At 39.8% G+C, this 13,013-nt stretch overlaps 1 protein-coding gene across 4 annotated transcripts in view; it reads right to left on the minus strand.

The window, feature by feature from the left end:
• Window positions 1-13,013, minus strand: part of PTPN3 (protein tyrosine phosphatase, non-receptor type 3) — a 287,103-nt gene that overhangs the window by 4,362 nt on the left and 269,728 nt on the right. For all 4 annotated transcript variants that reach the window (XM_027859060.1, XM_027859063.1, XM_027859062.1 and 1 more), the window contains exons 22-25: window positions 12,803-12,949; window positions 11,081-11,209; window positions 4,452-4,597; window positions 2,821-2,956 (exon numbers count right to left, since the gene is read on the minus strand). In XM_027859060.1, coding sequence (XP_027714861.1) covers window positions 2,821-2,956; window positions 4,452-4,597; window positions 11,081-11,209; window positions 12,803-12,949 — 558 coding nt within the window. The remainder of the gene's footprint in view (window positions 1-2,820; window positions 2,957-4,451; window positions 4,598-11,080; window positions 11,210-12,802; window positions 12,950-13,013) is intronic.

Consider the following 13,013-nt stretch of genomic DNA (forward strand, 5'->3'; position numbering starts at 1 on the left):
GAAAGGAAGAAGGAGAGAGGGAGAGAAGAGAAAGGGAAAGAGGAAAGGGGGGAAGTGAGGGAGTAGGAGGGAGAAAATGGAGGAGGGGGAGAAAGGGAGAGGGAAAGAGGGAAAAGGAAGAAGGAGAGAGGGAGAGAGAGAATTAGAGAGTTTTATGCTAAATCAAATCAAAATTTTATAATTTGGCATATTTTGGTAGAAGAGAACAGGCACTGGGGACAGAAGACTTGGATTTGAATGCTGGCACATATATTTAACAGCTGTGTGACCCCAGGCAAGCCTCTTTGCTCCTCTAGGTCTTGGTTTTCTCCTGTGTAAAAATAAGGGGGCTAGCTAGATAATCTCTAGGGTGCCGTGAATCTCTAAAATTCTGCAGCTACCTACAGCTCACGGGGTTGTTGTGAGGAAAGTGCCCTGCAAACTCTGAAGCACTGTGTGACCTTGGCCCTTTCCTGGGCCACAGCTCCTTTACTGGATGGCTTCTAAGGTCCCTTCCAGCCTCAAAACTGTGATCCTACGATCAAACACACACTGTGCGGGGGGGAAGGGCAAAGTTTGTGTGAGATTTGGTTCCTGTCCTCATGGAGCTGACTTACAAATTGGTGTCATCACTAGATTGCTTTAGATTTGAAATGCAAAGTTTAAACAAGATGCACAGTTATCCCTTCCATATCGCAGGGATTGGGGTGTGGCTCCCCCTTGCTCTGGAAAATCTGCGTAAAATATTTTGGCCTTCCCTTCGTACCAGAGAAGAAGTCTGAATTTTTCTTTTTTCTTCTATGGGGTGTTTACGGTATCTTATTGTAAAATTTGGGTTGATGCTATGCAATACTATACACATATTTTATGCATTTCTAAGTTTCTAAACTTTTTTTGTGTCATCCACTGGCCTTGGCGTGTCATCTGTGGCTTCCACAAAACTCCCCCCAAATTCCCATTATGGGTAAAATTATCAACAATTACTACTCTTGGCAATCTGACCAGATTAGGCCAACTCCTTAGTTTCCTCACATTAACCACAGAGATTAGGTCCCTTCACTTTACTTTCCTGGGAGCACAGAGTTGGTCAAAAGCAGCCTGAGCTCAATTTTAAATAGGCAAATCCTAACTCTTGTGGGCAGGGAATTCCCTGGTGAACATGACCCCATAATTTTACTGTGAAAGCACGGGGAGTTTCAGCATTGTAATAACCCGGTTTCACTACGATGAGGCACATGGTCAGAAAAAGATAATCCTGGGTCGGGGTTCCTGACACCGATTCTGATTGGTCAGAGATTAATGACCCTAAGGGAAAGAGGCGGCTGATGAGCTCATCCTAGCTTAATTCATCAGTAATTAATTCCTTTTTGCTTTCTCCCTCCTGGAGTGTTCTAGGTCCCTCACGCTGAGTAACTGTCTTACTGTTGTTATTTCCAGAAGCGTATTCTGTTGAGGGCATGGAGACCTGCTCACTTCCTTTTGGATGCCTGTAGGTAGAAATGGGGTGTGATACCCTCCTGGTCTACCTGCAGGCATCCAATAGGAAGTAAGCAGCCCTGAGTGCTTGTATTCCCAACACTGACTAGTAACCTGCAACTCTTCTATGTTGCCTTTGCTTCAAAGTACTTCACCAAGAGAGTTTAGTGTTCCAAGGTCATGGGGAATGTCACAGCTCAGCAGGGACCTGAGGGAAGACCTATTTCAAACCCCTCATTCTCCAGGTAAGTCCACTGAGGCTTAGACAGACACCGTCCCAGGGGCACAGAGTTCACACCGGAGAAATGACTTCTGAAGGAACTTGTTTATCAGAACAAAACACATGTCAATAATATCTGAAGAGATTTTAAAAGAGAGAGATTTAAAGCAATTTCAAACATTCTCTATGCACTCTCAGTTTATCAGAACAGTCACGTCACTATGTCCTAGACAAAGAAGTCCCCACTCGTCTGTTTAAAAAGTACAGTGCTGTGTGTGAGCTTCAAAAACAATGTTATAGTAATAACATTTCCTTCCTTTCCCTATTCTCTATCTAATTTCATTCACTTCATAAATACATCCATCTATTAACAGCAAAACACTGAAAGATAGGATCCAAACTCTTGGTAGAGAAGCCAATATTCTGAGCTATCTTTATCATAGAAGTAAAATTACAAATAAAACAGGGAGACAATTATATTTAATTGCAGGGCTAAAGTGAATAATTATTAGGCTAAAGAAATGGTTAATGGTATTCTTGCACTATCCTAACACAAAAACAGGCAGATAGTCTCTCGTGTGTGTGTGTGTGTGTGTGTGTAAGTCTTTTAAAGATCACAGTTTCTGAGTCTTTTTACTGGTGCACACAAAGTAGTTCCGGATGAGCTAAAATGGTCCTGGTAATTTTATGAGAACAAGGGGTAGCCAAATTTACTCCCACAGGCATAGTGTTTTCTGCTTAGGCAAGGTCTGACCTTGAAATAAGTTAGACAGACTCTATGAAAAGGGATATTGTGGCTGCCCTGAGGATGAGGGAATGTATTGAAAGAGAATAACAGAGTTTTCATTCCAACCACAGACCATACTTCCAGTGGAGGGCAGAATATATAAGGAAGTGGAAATACACACAGTTTGCAATTAATAAATGCTTATCCAACAAATGTGCTGAATTCACATCTCACTTGGCTTACGGAAGGTGATACATTTATCTACAGAAATTAATCTGGTAGGTAAAATGTAAGCCCACTGAATAAGACATCGAGACTATTAATTACCTTTGAAGATACCAAGTAAAAGGAATATTTTACAGAGATTTCTTAGTGAGGACTCTACATGATCTGTAATTAAGTTAGTATTCTAACTCACTGATGTCTGCACCATCATAGCACGCTGGTCTCTCATTTTTCGGATAATATCCAATGGATAAACAGGCTGGCTTCTTTCAATTAAACACATGGCTGTTTCCATAGTGACCAACACACCAGTTCGACCTATTCCAGCACTGAAAAATGAAGCAAGGAAAGCAATGGCACATTAGGAAGACAGGTTTAGACTTGGAATCACCTGGAATGCCACAGCTTAGATGCCATATCCTTCTAGAGCAAAATAATGATAATAATAATAATTCTTGAGAATCAGGGGCATGTAGAATATTGTAGAATGGATTCTTTTTCAGGTTCAAGTTGGACCAGATGGTTCCTAGGGTTCCTTTGCATTGTGAGATTCTATGAGATAATTCCAGTGAGTATTCATAGCATATCCTCAAATGTGGGTATTTCCAGTTATTTGGAAGCTCTGATTTTATATATTATATAGGCAACTCATAATAATTGATACAAATTCTAATAACATTTAAACCATAAAAACTGACCTTAAAATTATGGGGAGTTTTTTGGGAGTAAATATTCCAATTTATTCAATTGGAGTAAAGAGTTCCAATTTGAATATTTTTTTAAATGAACATTAAAGATGATCTTCTTATGATTTAATTTGTCTTTCGTAAAACAGACAAATATCCCCCCACTTCCTTACACATGTAATTGTCCATTAGATTAAAGAATTAAAGTGTGTAGACAATAGAACATTTTTTCATGGTAGGAAATTATGCTAGGAGATATTTTTATTTTGCAACTAATGATCCTTATGCTTCACATGAATCATAAGGCTTTGTATTTTACAGTTTTCTAAATCTTGTTAAGTATTTTTTCCTATTTTAATTTATTATTTATTTTTAGCATCCTTTTCTTTTTTAATTTCGAATTTCAAATTCTCTCCCTTCCTCCCACACCCTCTGCCATATATTTTTTAAAAAGCAAGAAATAAAGTGAGAAAATTATACTTCAATTTGTACTCAGAATTCATCAGTTCTCCTTCTGGAGGTAGATAGCATTTTCATCATGAGTTTTTGGAAACTATACTGAATCACTGTATTGATCAGAGTAGCCAAGCCTGTCACATGATCAACATTGCTGCTATGCACAATGATCTCCCAGGTCTTCTCACTTCACTTTGCATCATTTCATATTGGGTCTTGCCACGTTCTTCTGAAACCACTTCCCTCCTCATTTCTTCTAGTCCAACAGTACTCCATTACAATCATGTACCACAACTTGTTCAGCCATTTCCCAATTGATGAGCAGTCCCATGCTTTTCAATTCTTTGCCACCACAAAAAATCTACTATAAATATTTTTGTACAAATAGGTTCTATTCCTTTTTCTTTGATCTCTTTGGGATACAGACCTGGTAGTGGTATTGCTGGGTCAAATGGTATGCACTGTTTTATAGTCCTTTGGACATGGTTTCAAATTGTTGTCAAGAATGGTTGGGCCAGTTCACTACTCTAGTTAAATATTAAAGTGATTACTGGGTATAGAAAGTAAAAAAAAAAAGCACATGTCTTTCTAGGATTCAAGATTAACACCATAAATTGAATATTAGCCTACAGACTTCCCTTTCCTTCTCCATCCCATTACAAATTTATCTCAAACTACATACCTGCAGTGAACTAAGATGGGTTCATTTTCCACTCTCATTGCCCTCATATAGGTTACAAATTCCAAAAAGTCTGATGAATCCTCAGGAACCCCATGATCAGGCCAAGCAACATACTGGAGATGAGTAACTGTGTGTTCTTCCCCTGTCTGTGGGGGGAAAAAGATGTACTTTTACTTTAGACTCTAGAAAGAACAAGTGACTTATTATATAGCGAGTCTCTGTCAGAAGCAGTACCTAAACTCAGGTCTTTCCAACTCCAGGGTTAGTCCGCTATGCACTACACCACGTTTTTTCTCAGCATTTTTTCACAGGTCTCCTAAATAGAGTCATCATGACGTAGTGGGCAGAAAGCCAGCCCAGCCTTGAAGCTAGGAAGACCTATATTCCTGTCGTGCCTCAGATACATCCTATCTGTGTGTGACTATGGGTAAATCACTTAATCTCTCAGTGCTCTAGGCAAAATTCTCTTGAGACTATAAACTGCAGAGAAGGTGCCAACTTATCTTGGTGAACAATTTCTTCACCCGGGAGTTCCTTCCTAATGAAATCTCAGGTTGAGTCCCCATAACTGGCCCTTCTAAACAGAATAAACATTGCAAACACTGAAACGCTTGTTAGAAACTGTCCCTATCCATAAAATTCAGTTTCCATGGCTGTGATTAGCCATATTCACTGAGTTGAAACACCTAGTCTGTGGGTGATGTAGAAAAGTCATGGCCACCTCTTTGAAGAGGCTTCCAGTCTGACTGGGGGGTGGTGTCAAAATGAACACATGTGGAATGGCAGAGAACAGTCAAGCTCTAGGCTAATCACTACTAGAGCAGGGTCTAGACTAGGCTATGGCCTTTTGACTGAGTCCAAGTTCTACAGAATAAATGCTTTTATTAAAGGGATTTGTTCTGTGAAGTGTGGATTCAGTCAAAGGGCCTCACTTGAGGACCTAGAGGGCCACATGTGGCCTCCAGGTCGCAGGTTCCCCACCTCTGGGCTAGACCACTCTAATGAGAAAAGCAGCAGCAGGATTCATAGAGGAGGTGAGATTCCACTTGCACCCCCGAATGGGTAGGATCTGGAGGAGAAGGAAAAGGAGAACATTTTAAGCTCCCTGGCCTTTGTAGGAATAAGCACAGGAATGACATTTATGGCCACACCAACGCTACAAAGGCTAGGATTTGCATCAGTGGGTGGGCAACCTGAGGTACTGACACTTTTTGCATTCATCAAGCACTTTCCTCACAAAAAGGAAGGAAAGAAGCATTTATTAAATGCCCACCATGTTCCATGCACTGTGCTAAGTGCCTTATGCATATCTCATTTTGTCCTCCCAACAGCCCTGACAGGTAGGTACTGTTATCATTCCCATTTGACAGAAAAGGAAAGTGAGGTAGATGGAGATTAAGCCTAGAGTCACACAGCCAGTAAGTGTCTGAGGCTAGACTGGAATTCTTATTTTTCTGACTCCAAGCCTAGCATGCTATCCCCTGTGTTACCTACCTGCTCCAACGAGGCAGATAATTTTATACTATGTCTAAAGTATGAATATTATTATCCTCAGTTTTCATATAAGAACTGAGAGAGGACTTTGCCCTTCTTTGCTTTCCCTTCATCCCTCACCCAACAATCACGTGTGTTGCACAGACATCATCAGGGCCAGCGTGGAGGGAAGAGTAACATGACTGTTCTTGTCATTCAGATGAGCTGGGAGTCACCAACCCTAAGCCTTCCAGTGATAGGAACGACCACCAGGATTTACTACCTACCCTGTCACTGGGTCCTCAAGTCCTCCAGACCTAAGAGGGTTTGCCTTATGCCCTGCGGACCCCTGGGCACTGCCATCTGACCTGCTGGTGTACTCTTCAGCATTCTGGGTCCTTTCCACTAGCCTTGAACCTGAACATGTTTTATCTCCCTCAGTTAGAATGCTAGATCCTTAAGAGAAGAAGCTGTCTCTTTTTTTTTATCCTATTTGTATCTCCAGCACTTAGCACACTGCCTGGCACACAGTATGTATTTAATAAGTGCTTTTTATTTCATTCATTCAATCAATGATTCATTTATTCACTCATAAGTTTAGGCTCAGGGTATTTAAGTTATACCATTCATTGCAAGAAAGTGTCATAGCAGCAGCTTGAATTCAGGTCTTCATGCCTCCCTAGATTGTTGTCAAACCCTGTGAATGCTCGTAGAAGGCTATCATGCCTGTCTAAGTTTTTTCTTAGAAGATGCTTCTCCACTGTTCCTTCACCTGATCTTTGCATGGCATGGTTTCTATTAGCCTTATTTGTTAACATCCTTCTTAAAACACGACTGCCAGAACTGGAAACACTACCCCAACTGTGGTCTAACCAGGGTAGGCCAGAGTATGACTATCTTCTCCCTCATTATGGACACTATGATTTCATTAATACAGGCTAAGACCCTATTACAGTCTTTTTGGTTGCCATATCACAATGCTGAGGGCATCTAGGAGGCTCAATGGATACAGCACTGGATCTAAGGTCAAGAAGATCTGGGTTCAAATCCAGCCTCAGACAATTAATAGCTACATGACTCTGGACAAGTCACTTAACCTGCTTGCCTTAATTTCCTCATCTATAAAATGAGCTGGAGAAGGAAACGGCAAACCACTCTAGTATCTTTGCCAACAAAACCGCAAATGGGGTCATGAAGAGTCAGACAGGACTGAAACGACTGAACAACCACCACCACCACACTGCTGACTTGTAACTCACTATATGATCAAATGATTTAATATTCATAAAAAGCATGGTGCCTGGCACACAGCAGGCACTCATATAAATGCTTCTTCCCTTCAACCTCCAGATCTTTTTCACATTAGTTACTTTTAAGTCAAGTATCCCCTCCCTCCAATCTTACAAGACAAAGGCAAACAGCAGACTACTGCTTACCTATGTGGCTCCAGAAGACAAGACAAATGGTGCTTACACAAGGACCCTTCAAGGTACACACCTGACTCAAGACATACCCACTGTGTAGCCTTTCAGGCAATCAATCAGCCAACAAGCATTTACTGAGAATCTATTACATGCCAGATACTGTGCAAAGCACTGGAGGTAAAAAGAAAGGAAAACCGTGGTCTCTGTCTCAAAAAGTTCACATTCTAGAAGGGGTATCACAAATAGAGAACTCAAATAGAAGGAAGGGAAATCACTTCCCACTCATATGGCTCTGCTGCTCCAGAAAATAATTCACTTACCACTGCTAAAACTCATATTTAAATAGCCTAACAAGACCCGCGGGTTGAACTTGCCAAATGCTATTTCTTGAAGTGCTCATTCCCCAGTTTATTGTTTCCTCTCTCTGCATGCTGTGGATAAGTTTAGGACGTATCATTATCCTTTATTAAATTTAATTTTATGAGTTTCATCTCAGTGGGATCTTTCTGAATCCTAATTCTGCTATCCAACATACCAGCTATCCCTTCCTTTCAGCTCTGTGTCACCTGCAGATCTGATAAAGGATGCTTATTCAATTTCCAAAAGACAGACCATTAAGGCATAATGCTAGAGACCTCCTTCCAAGCCAACAGCAATCCATTAATCAACAGTCTTTAGGTAGTGTCATTCAAATAGCTACAGATCTGTACAAACTGTATTAACACCAAGAGGAAGCATGGCACAGTGCATAGAATCTTGGACCTGGAGTAAAAAAGACCTGAGTTTGAATCTCAACCTGTAGCTAGTGGATAGAACTCCAGGTCTAGAGTGAGGAAGATTTGACTCTGGTCTCAGACACTTATTAGCTGTGTGACTTTGGACAAGCCACTTAACCCTTTTTTGCCTCAGTTTCCTCATCTGTAAAATGAGCTGGAGAAGGAAATGGTGAACTACTTCAATATCTTTGCCAAGAAAACCCCAAAAGGGGTTACATGAAGAGTTGGACACGACTGAAAATGGCTAAACAATAACAACAAACACTTATCAGCAGAATGACCATGGACAAATCACTTAACTTATCTCAGTTTTCTCATGTATAAACTGGAAATAATAATTATAATAATATTTGTAGTATCTACCTGACAAGGCTGTCGTGAGAATCAAATGAATCAAGTAAATAAAATGTTTTGTAAACTTGATAAACGTCAATTATTCATTCAGGCATGAGTCACCATCTTGTCCATAAAAATATCATAAAAAATTGTTCGACAGGTTAAGATACCATCCTAATTTGCAAACAAAACACTTATCTGGTGACACTAACACATGTAGTAATAATTTAATAATCAAATAGAGCCTCTCCCTAAATCTTCTTGATGAAGTCCAACCCAAACTTCTTACAGCGGGATCATTTCCTAAGCCATGGATGCGATGTCAAATTTTATCTGCTCTTTTCCACCGATCACTGCAAGTACAGCTAGGTCTCAAATCCCAAAGTGGCGGCCATGTGTTTGAATTCATACCATTTCAAGTTATCATTAGGTACGATATAGTAACTGGTTCCAATCCTATGAGGGTTTGAATGGTGTGACCACTAAATGGGATCCATTTATTAGTACTAATCAGGACCTAGTTGTACCTCCTTCAAATGCTTGGAAGTTTCAGCCTACTCAATTAGGCTGGGGTGCCTTGTGTAAGGAGCCAGGTTAGCAAGCAACATAAATCTGTATCTCCATAAGAAGACAGCTAACCAGTCATCTCTTGAATAAATAACCAATCTAGTGATTTTTTAAGGGGGAAAAAAAATCCTAGAAGCCTAGAATCTATGATAATTATGGAAAAAAATTAACCTGCCCTCCATGCCAATAAACCTATTCCACTGTAAACACCTTCATCACTTCTATGTGGAATAACTGCAAAGTGGCACACACTCTATTTTATGGAAAAGCTTAAATAAAAGTTTCCTTTCAGGAGTCAACAACTGTCCATCAATCTACTATTTGTTCTGTTTTTGCCTGCAGGCATCTGTTGTTTCTGTAGTCATGCTGCCTAGTAGTGCTGGACAGGGAAGTTATGACCCACATCTTTGTGAACTGGCTCATCAAATATGGCACTCGCTACAAGGCTCCTCTAGGGGGCTTCAGGAACTCAGAGGTGGCCATGATTCTGTGACATCCCTTGGCATGTCTTAGATTCCCTGGCTGCTCTGTTGGTTCAGGTCTCACTGGACTATCTAGAACTGGGGGGGTGGGGTTCCTTAACCTTTTTTTTTTGTCCTGGACCCTTTGGCAGTCTGGGGACTCCTGTGGAACCCCTTTCCAGAATAATGTTTTCTTTAAATAAAACATAAAACAAAATGTGTAGGATTACAAAGGAAAAAAAAAATTAGTGAAAGCGAAAGTGTATTTCTTTAACCCATCCAAATTGATAGAACCTCTGAAATCTATCCTTGGACCCCTCTGGTCTCCCAGACCCTAGGTTAAGAACCACAGGTCTAGATCAGATCCCAGAGGCCTACATATTGACTTTGAAAACCACAAACAGTACATGTTGTACTGCTGTTTTTATTTATTTTGTTAAAAATTTTCCAATTACATTTCTTTCTGGTTCAGGTTGCACTTGGGTGGGCCATAGGCCACGTGTCCGACACCTTTGAAGAACAACATTCAGGGTAGTGTGTTAAGTACCTAGAGTTCAGGAGTTAGGAACTTTTAACTCTGTGAAGGGTTTGCATTATAGCTGACTGATGGCTAAGGGAGCTTCTGGGAGTGATTTAACAATAATAAAAACTCACATTTATAGGTCATTTATGTAAAGTGTTTTCCTTGCAGCAAACCTCTGAGTTAGGGAGTATATGTATTATTATCCCTATTTTGCAAATGTATAAATTGAGGTTAGAGGAAGTTAAGTGACTTACATATAGCGGGTGTTAGACGTAGGACCCAAATCCAGATTTCTAGATTCCAAGTCAGTACTCTTTTCACTAAGTCTCACTCAAAAAATGATTTATCAGAACAAAACCTTTTGAGATTTTACACACACACACACACACACACACACTATTATACATTTTATATGTTATGTATATTACATAAATTATATGTATATTATATGTATATATGCATATTACATGTTATATGTACATACATGTATATAATATTATATATAAAGTTCATCAGTGCTTAAAGCACTACATAAAGTAGGCTATTTGATTTAAAATAGAAATACTTGAAATTTATAGTGTGTGTCAGAGCTTCTGTCTATACAAATACACATACAAAGTTTATACATCCTCAAAATTCCATTTCAAGGTTCAAGTAAGGACCAGTTTGTTATTCTTTTGTTGTTCAGTTATTTCAGTCAAGTCTGACGCTGTGATCCCTTCTGAGGTTTTCTTGGCAAGATACTGGAGTGGTTTGCCATTTCCTTCTCCAGCTCATTTTACAGATGAGGAAACTGAGGCAAATAGGGTTAAGTGACTTGCTCAGGGTCACACAGCTAATAAGAGTCTGAGGCCAGATTTGAACTCAAGATGACAACTTCCTGACTCCAGGCCGAGCACTCTATCTATTGCGTCACCTAGCTGCCCCATACTATATTCCAGAGGAGATAAATTCATTCATGTATTCATTCATTCATTCCTAGTCACAAATAAACTAGGAAGAAATAAGAGTAGACACTGAGTTATTGTCTTCAATACTCAAATATATTGTATGGCCTGTCAACGTTTACCTCAATTTTTGTGACCAGCATTTCTCTAAAAACATAGGCAATGGTGCAAACTTCTGACTGACATTTGATACGAAAGGTCCCATATTCCATGACATCTGGAGGGTCGGGCCAGTACTGATGACATTTGGTCTACAAAAACAAAAAAGAATGAGTTAGCTTTAATCCATTTTTCAAATGAGTCAAATCCTTCTGATAAATTAGAATGCATATACAACCTATACGATTTTACCCTCATAGGTAAAATGAGGGGATTGGACTGTATGACTGCTAATATCCCCTCTATAGCTTTAAATCTACAACTATCTACTGTGTGGATAGCATTGGCTGAAGTATTGGTGAGGGACTAAAAATTACTGTAGGATTTCACCATCTTGGCACTGTATCACCTTCAAAATCCAGAACCCTGAAATTCCCCTAATACTATCTTCCACCTTTCCCATTCACACTCAACCTATTCTTTTGACCTGATGTCCCTTGACTCAGTCCTATTTTCCAATTCATCTCCTTGACGCTAGCTTCACTTGTCTCATTATCTAGCCTTGACCCCTTGGTCAGCCACAGGAATGTTCCATTAGCATTTACTGCACTAGTAAAATCCCTCAATGCACTGACCTTTCATCAATCTACACTATAAATATCATCCCTAGGTAACTCTTAATTATCTCTGCTCTTGCTGATGGACTGTTGAATGTCTGTTTTTAGCCTCTTATTCCTTTAAAGCCCAACTCAAATGCCATTTTCTCCAAAAAAGTCTTTCTGATCTCATTCCCCATTCCTGTCTTCCTGGCCCCAGCTGCTAATGATCTCCTCCCCCTGATATGGATAGGGTACTGGGCCTACAGAGTCAGGAAGACCTGAGTTCAAATCTGGCCTCAGACATTTGACACTAACTGTGTGACCCTGGGCAAGTCACTTAACCCCAACTGCCTCGCCAAAACAAAGACAAAAAACAAAAAAACAAAAATGGTGTCAAAAAGAGTCAGACACAACTGAAATGACTCAACAACAACAACTTTTGATATGAATGTTTTGGAGCTCAAGTAAAAAGGAAGAAAAACGTAAATAGGCATTCTACCCAAGGATACATTATTGTAAATTCTTATTAGAGTAGGGGGGATATTTTACTCATGTGATAAGAAATAAACATCCTTATTGCTAGGTTGGGGAAAAGAGGGAAAGGAAAGAAGTTAATTTCTAAAACGTAGAGATAAACTAAAACTATAACAAAAAAGCTAAAAGCCTTCCCCTCCCCACTTTCACTAGTGAAGTGGCAAGGATTATGGGAGGGAATAATGAATCATGTTTGTAAAGTATCAGTCATCATGGATGTCAAGGACTTACAAAGTAGAAAGAGCTAACAACAGAATGTGATAGTAATCTGAACATGCAGCTAGCAGCTGAAGCATAAAATTAGAGGTATTTCATGGGATTTAAAGCTGGAAGTGACCAGAAGCCAAATTGTCCAATCCTTTCATTTTACATATGAAAAAAACTGAGAACCAATGAGGTCAAGTAACTTGCCCACTACAGTAAGCCACAGAACTGGGATTTGAACTTAGGTACTAAACCCAATACTTTTTCTATATACTATGTTACTCAACAAAGCTCAGATAAAAACTCAAAATAATAGCAGTGTCTAGGTGTCAGCACCCAAACACTCTGGAAGTAAAGGTGGAATGAGTGAGCTGGTGTTCATTAAGATACAGACATAAAGACACTTACCCGTCCTCGTTCTGTGAGTGTGGTCAGCATGATGATAAGTGATAACTTACGATCCCAGACTGCTTGCCAAAAGTGCACACAGGTATGTGGAAGCGGGCCTTGTGTGGCAATATACTGGTTCACAATCTTTGTAGAAGGAATTTCCATCTAGTGAGAGATATAGTTCATTAAAATTTGTTCTTATCTACAAAACAGGCATGAAATTGGATTT

This window comes from Vombatus ursinus, unplaced genomic scaffold (genome assembly GCF_900497805.2).
Source record: "Vombatus ursinus unplaced genomic scaffold, bare-nosed wombat genome assembly UNPS02014158.1, whole genome shotgun sequence".
Taxonomy (NCBI): Eukaryota; Metazoa; Chordata; class Mammalia; order Diprotodontia; family Vombatidae; genus Vombatus; species Vombatus ursinus.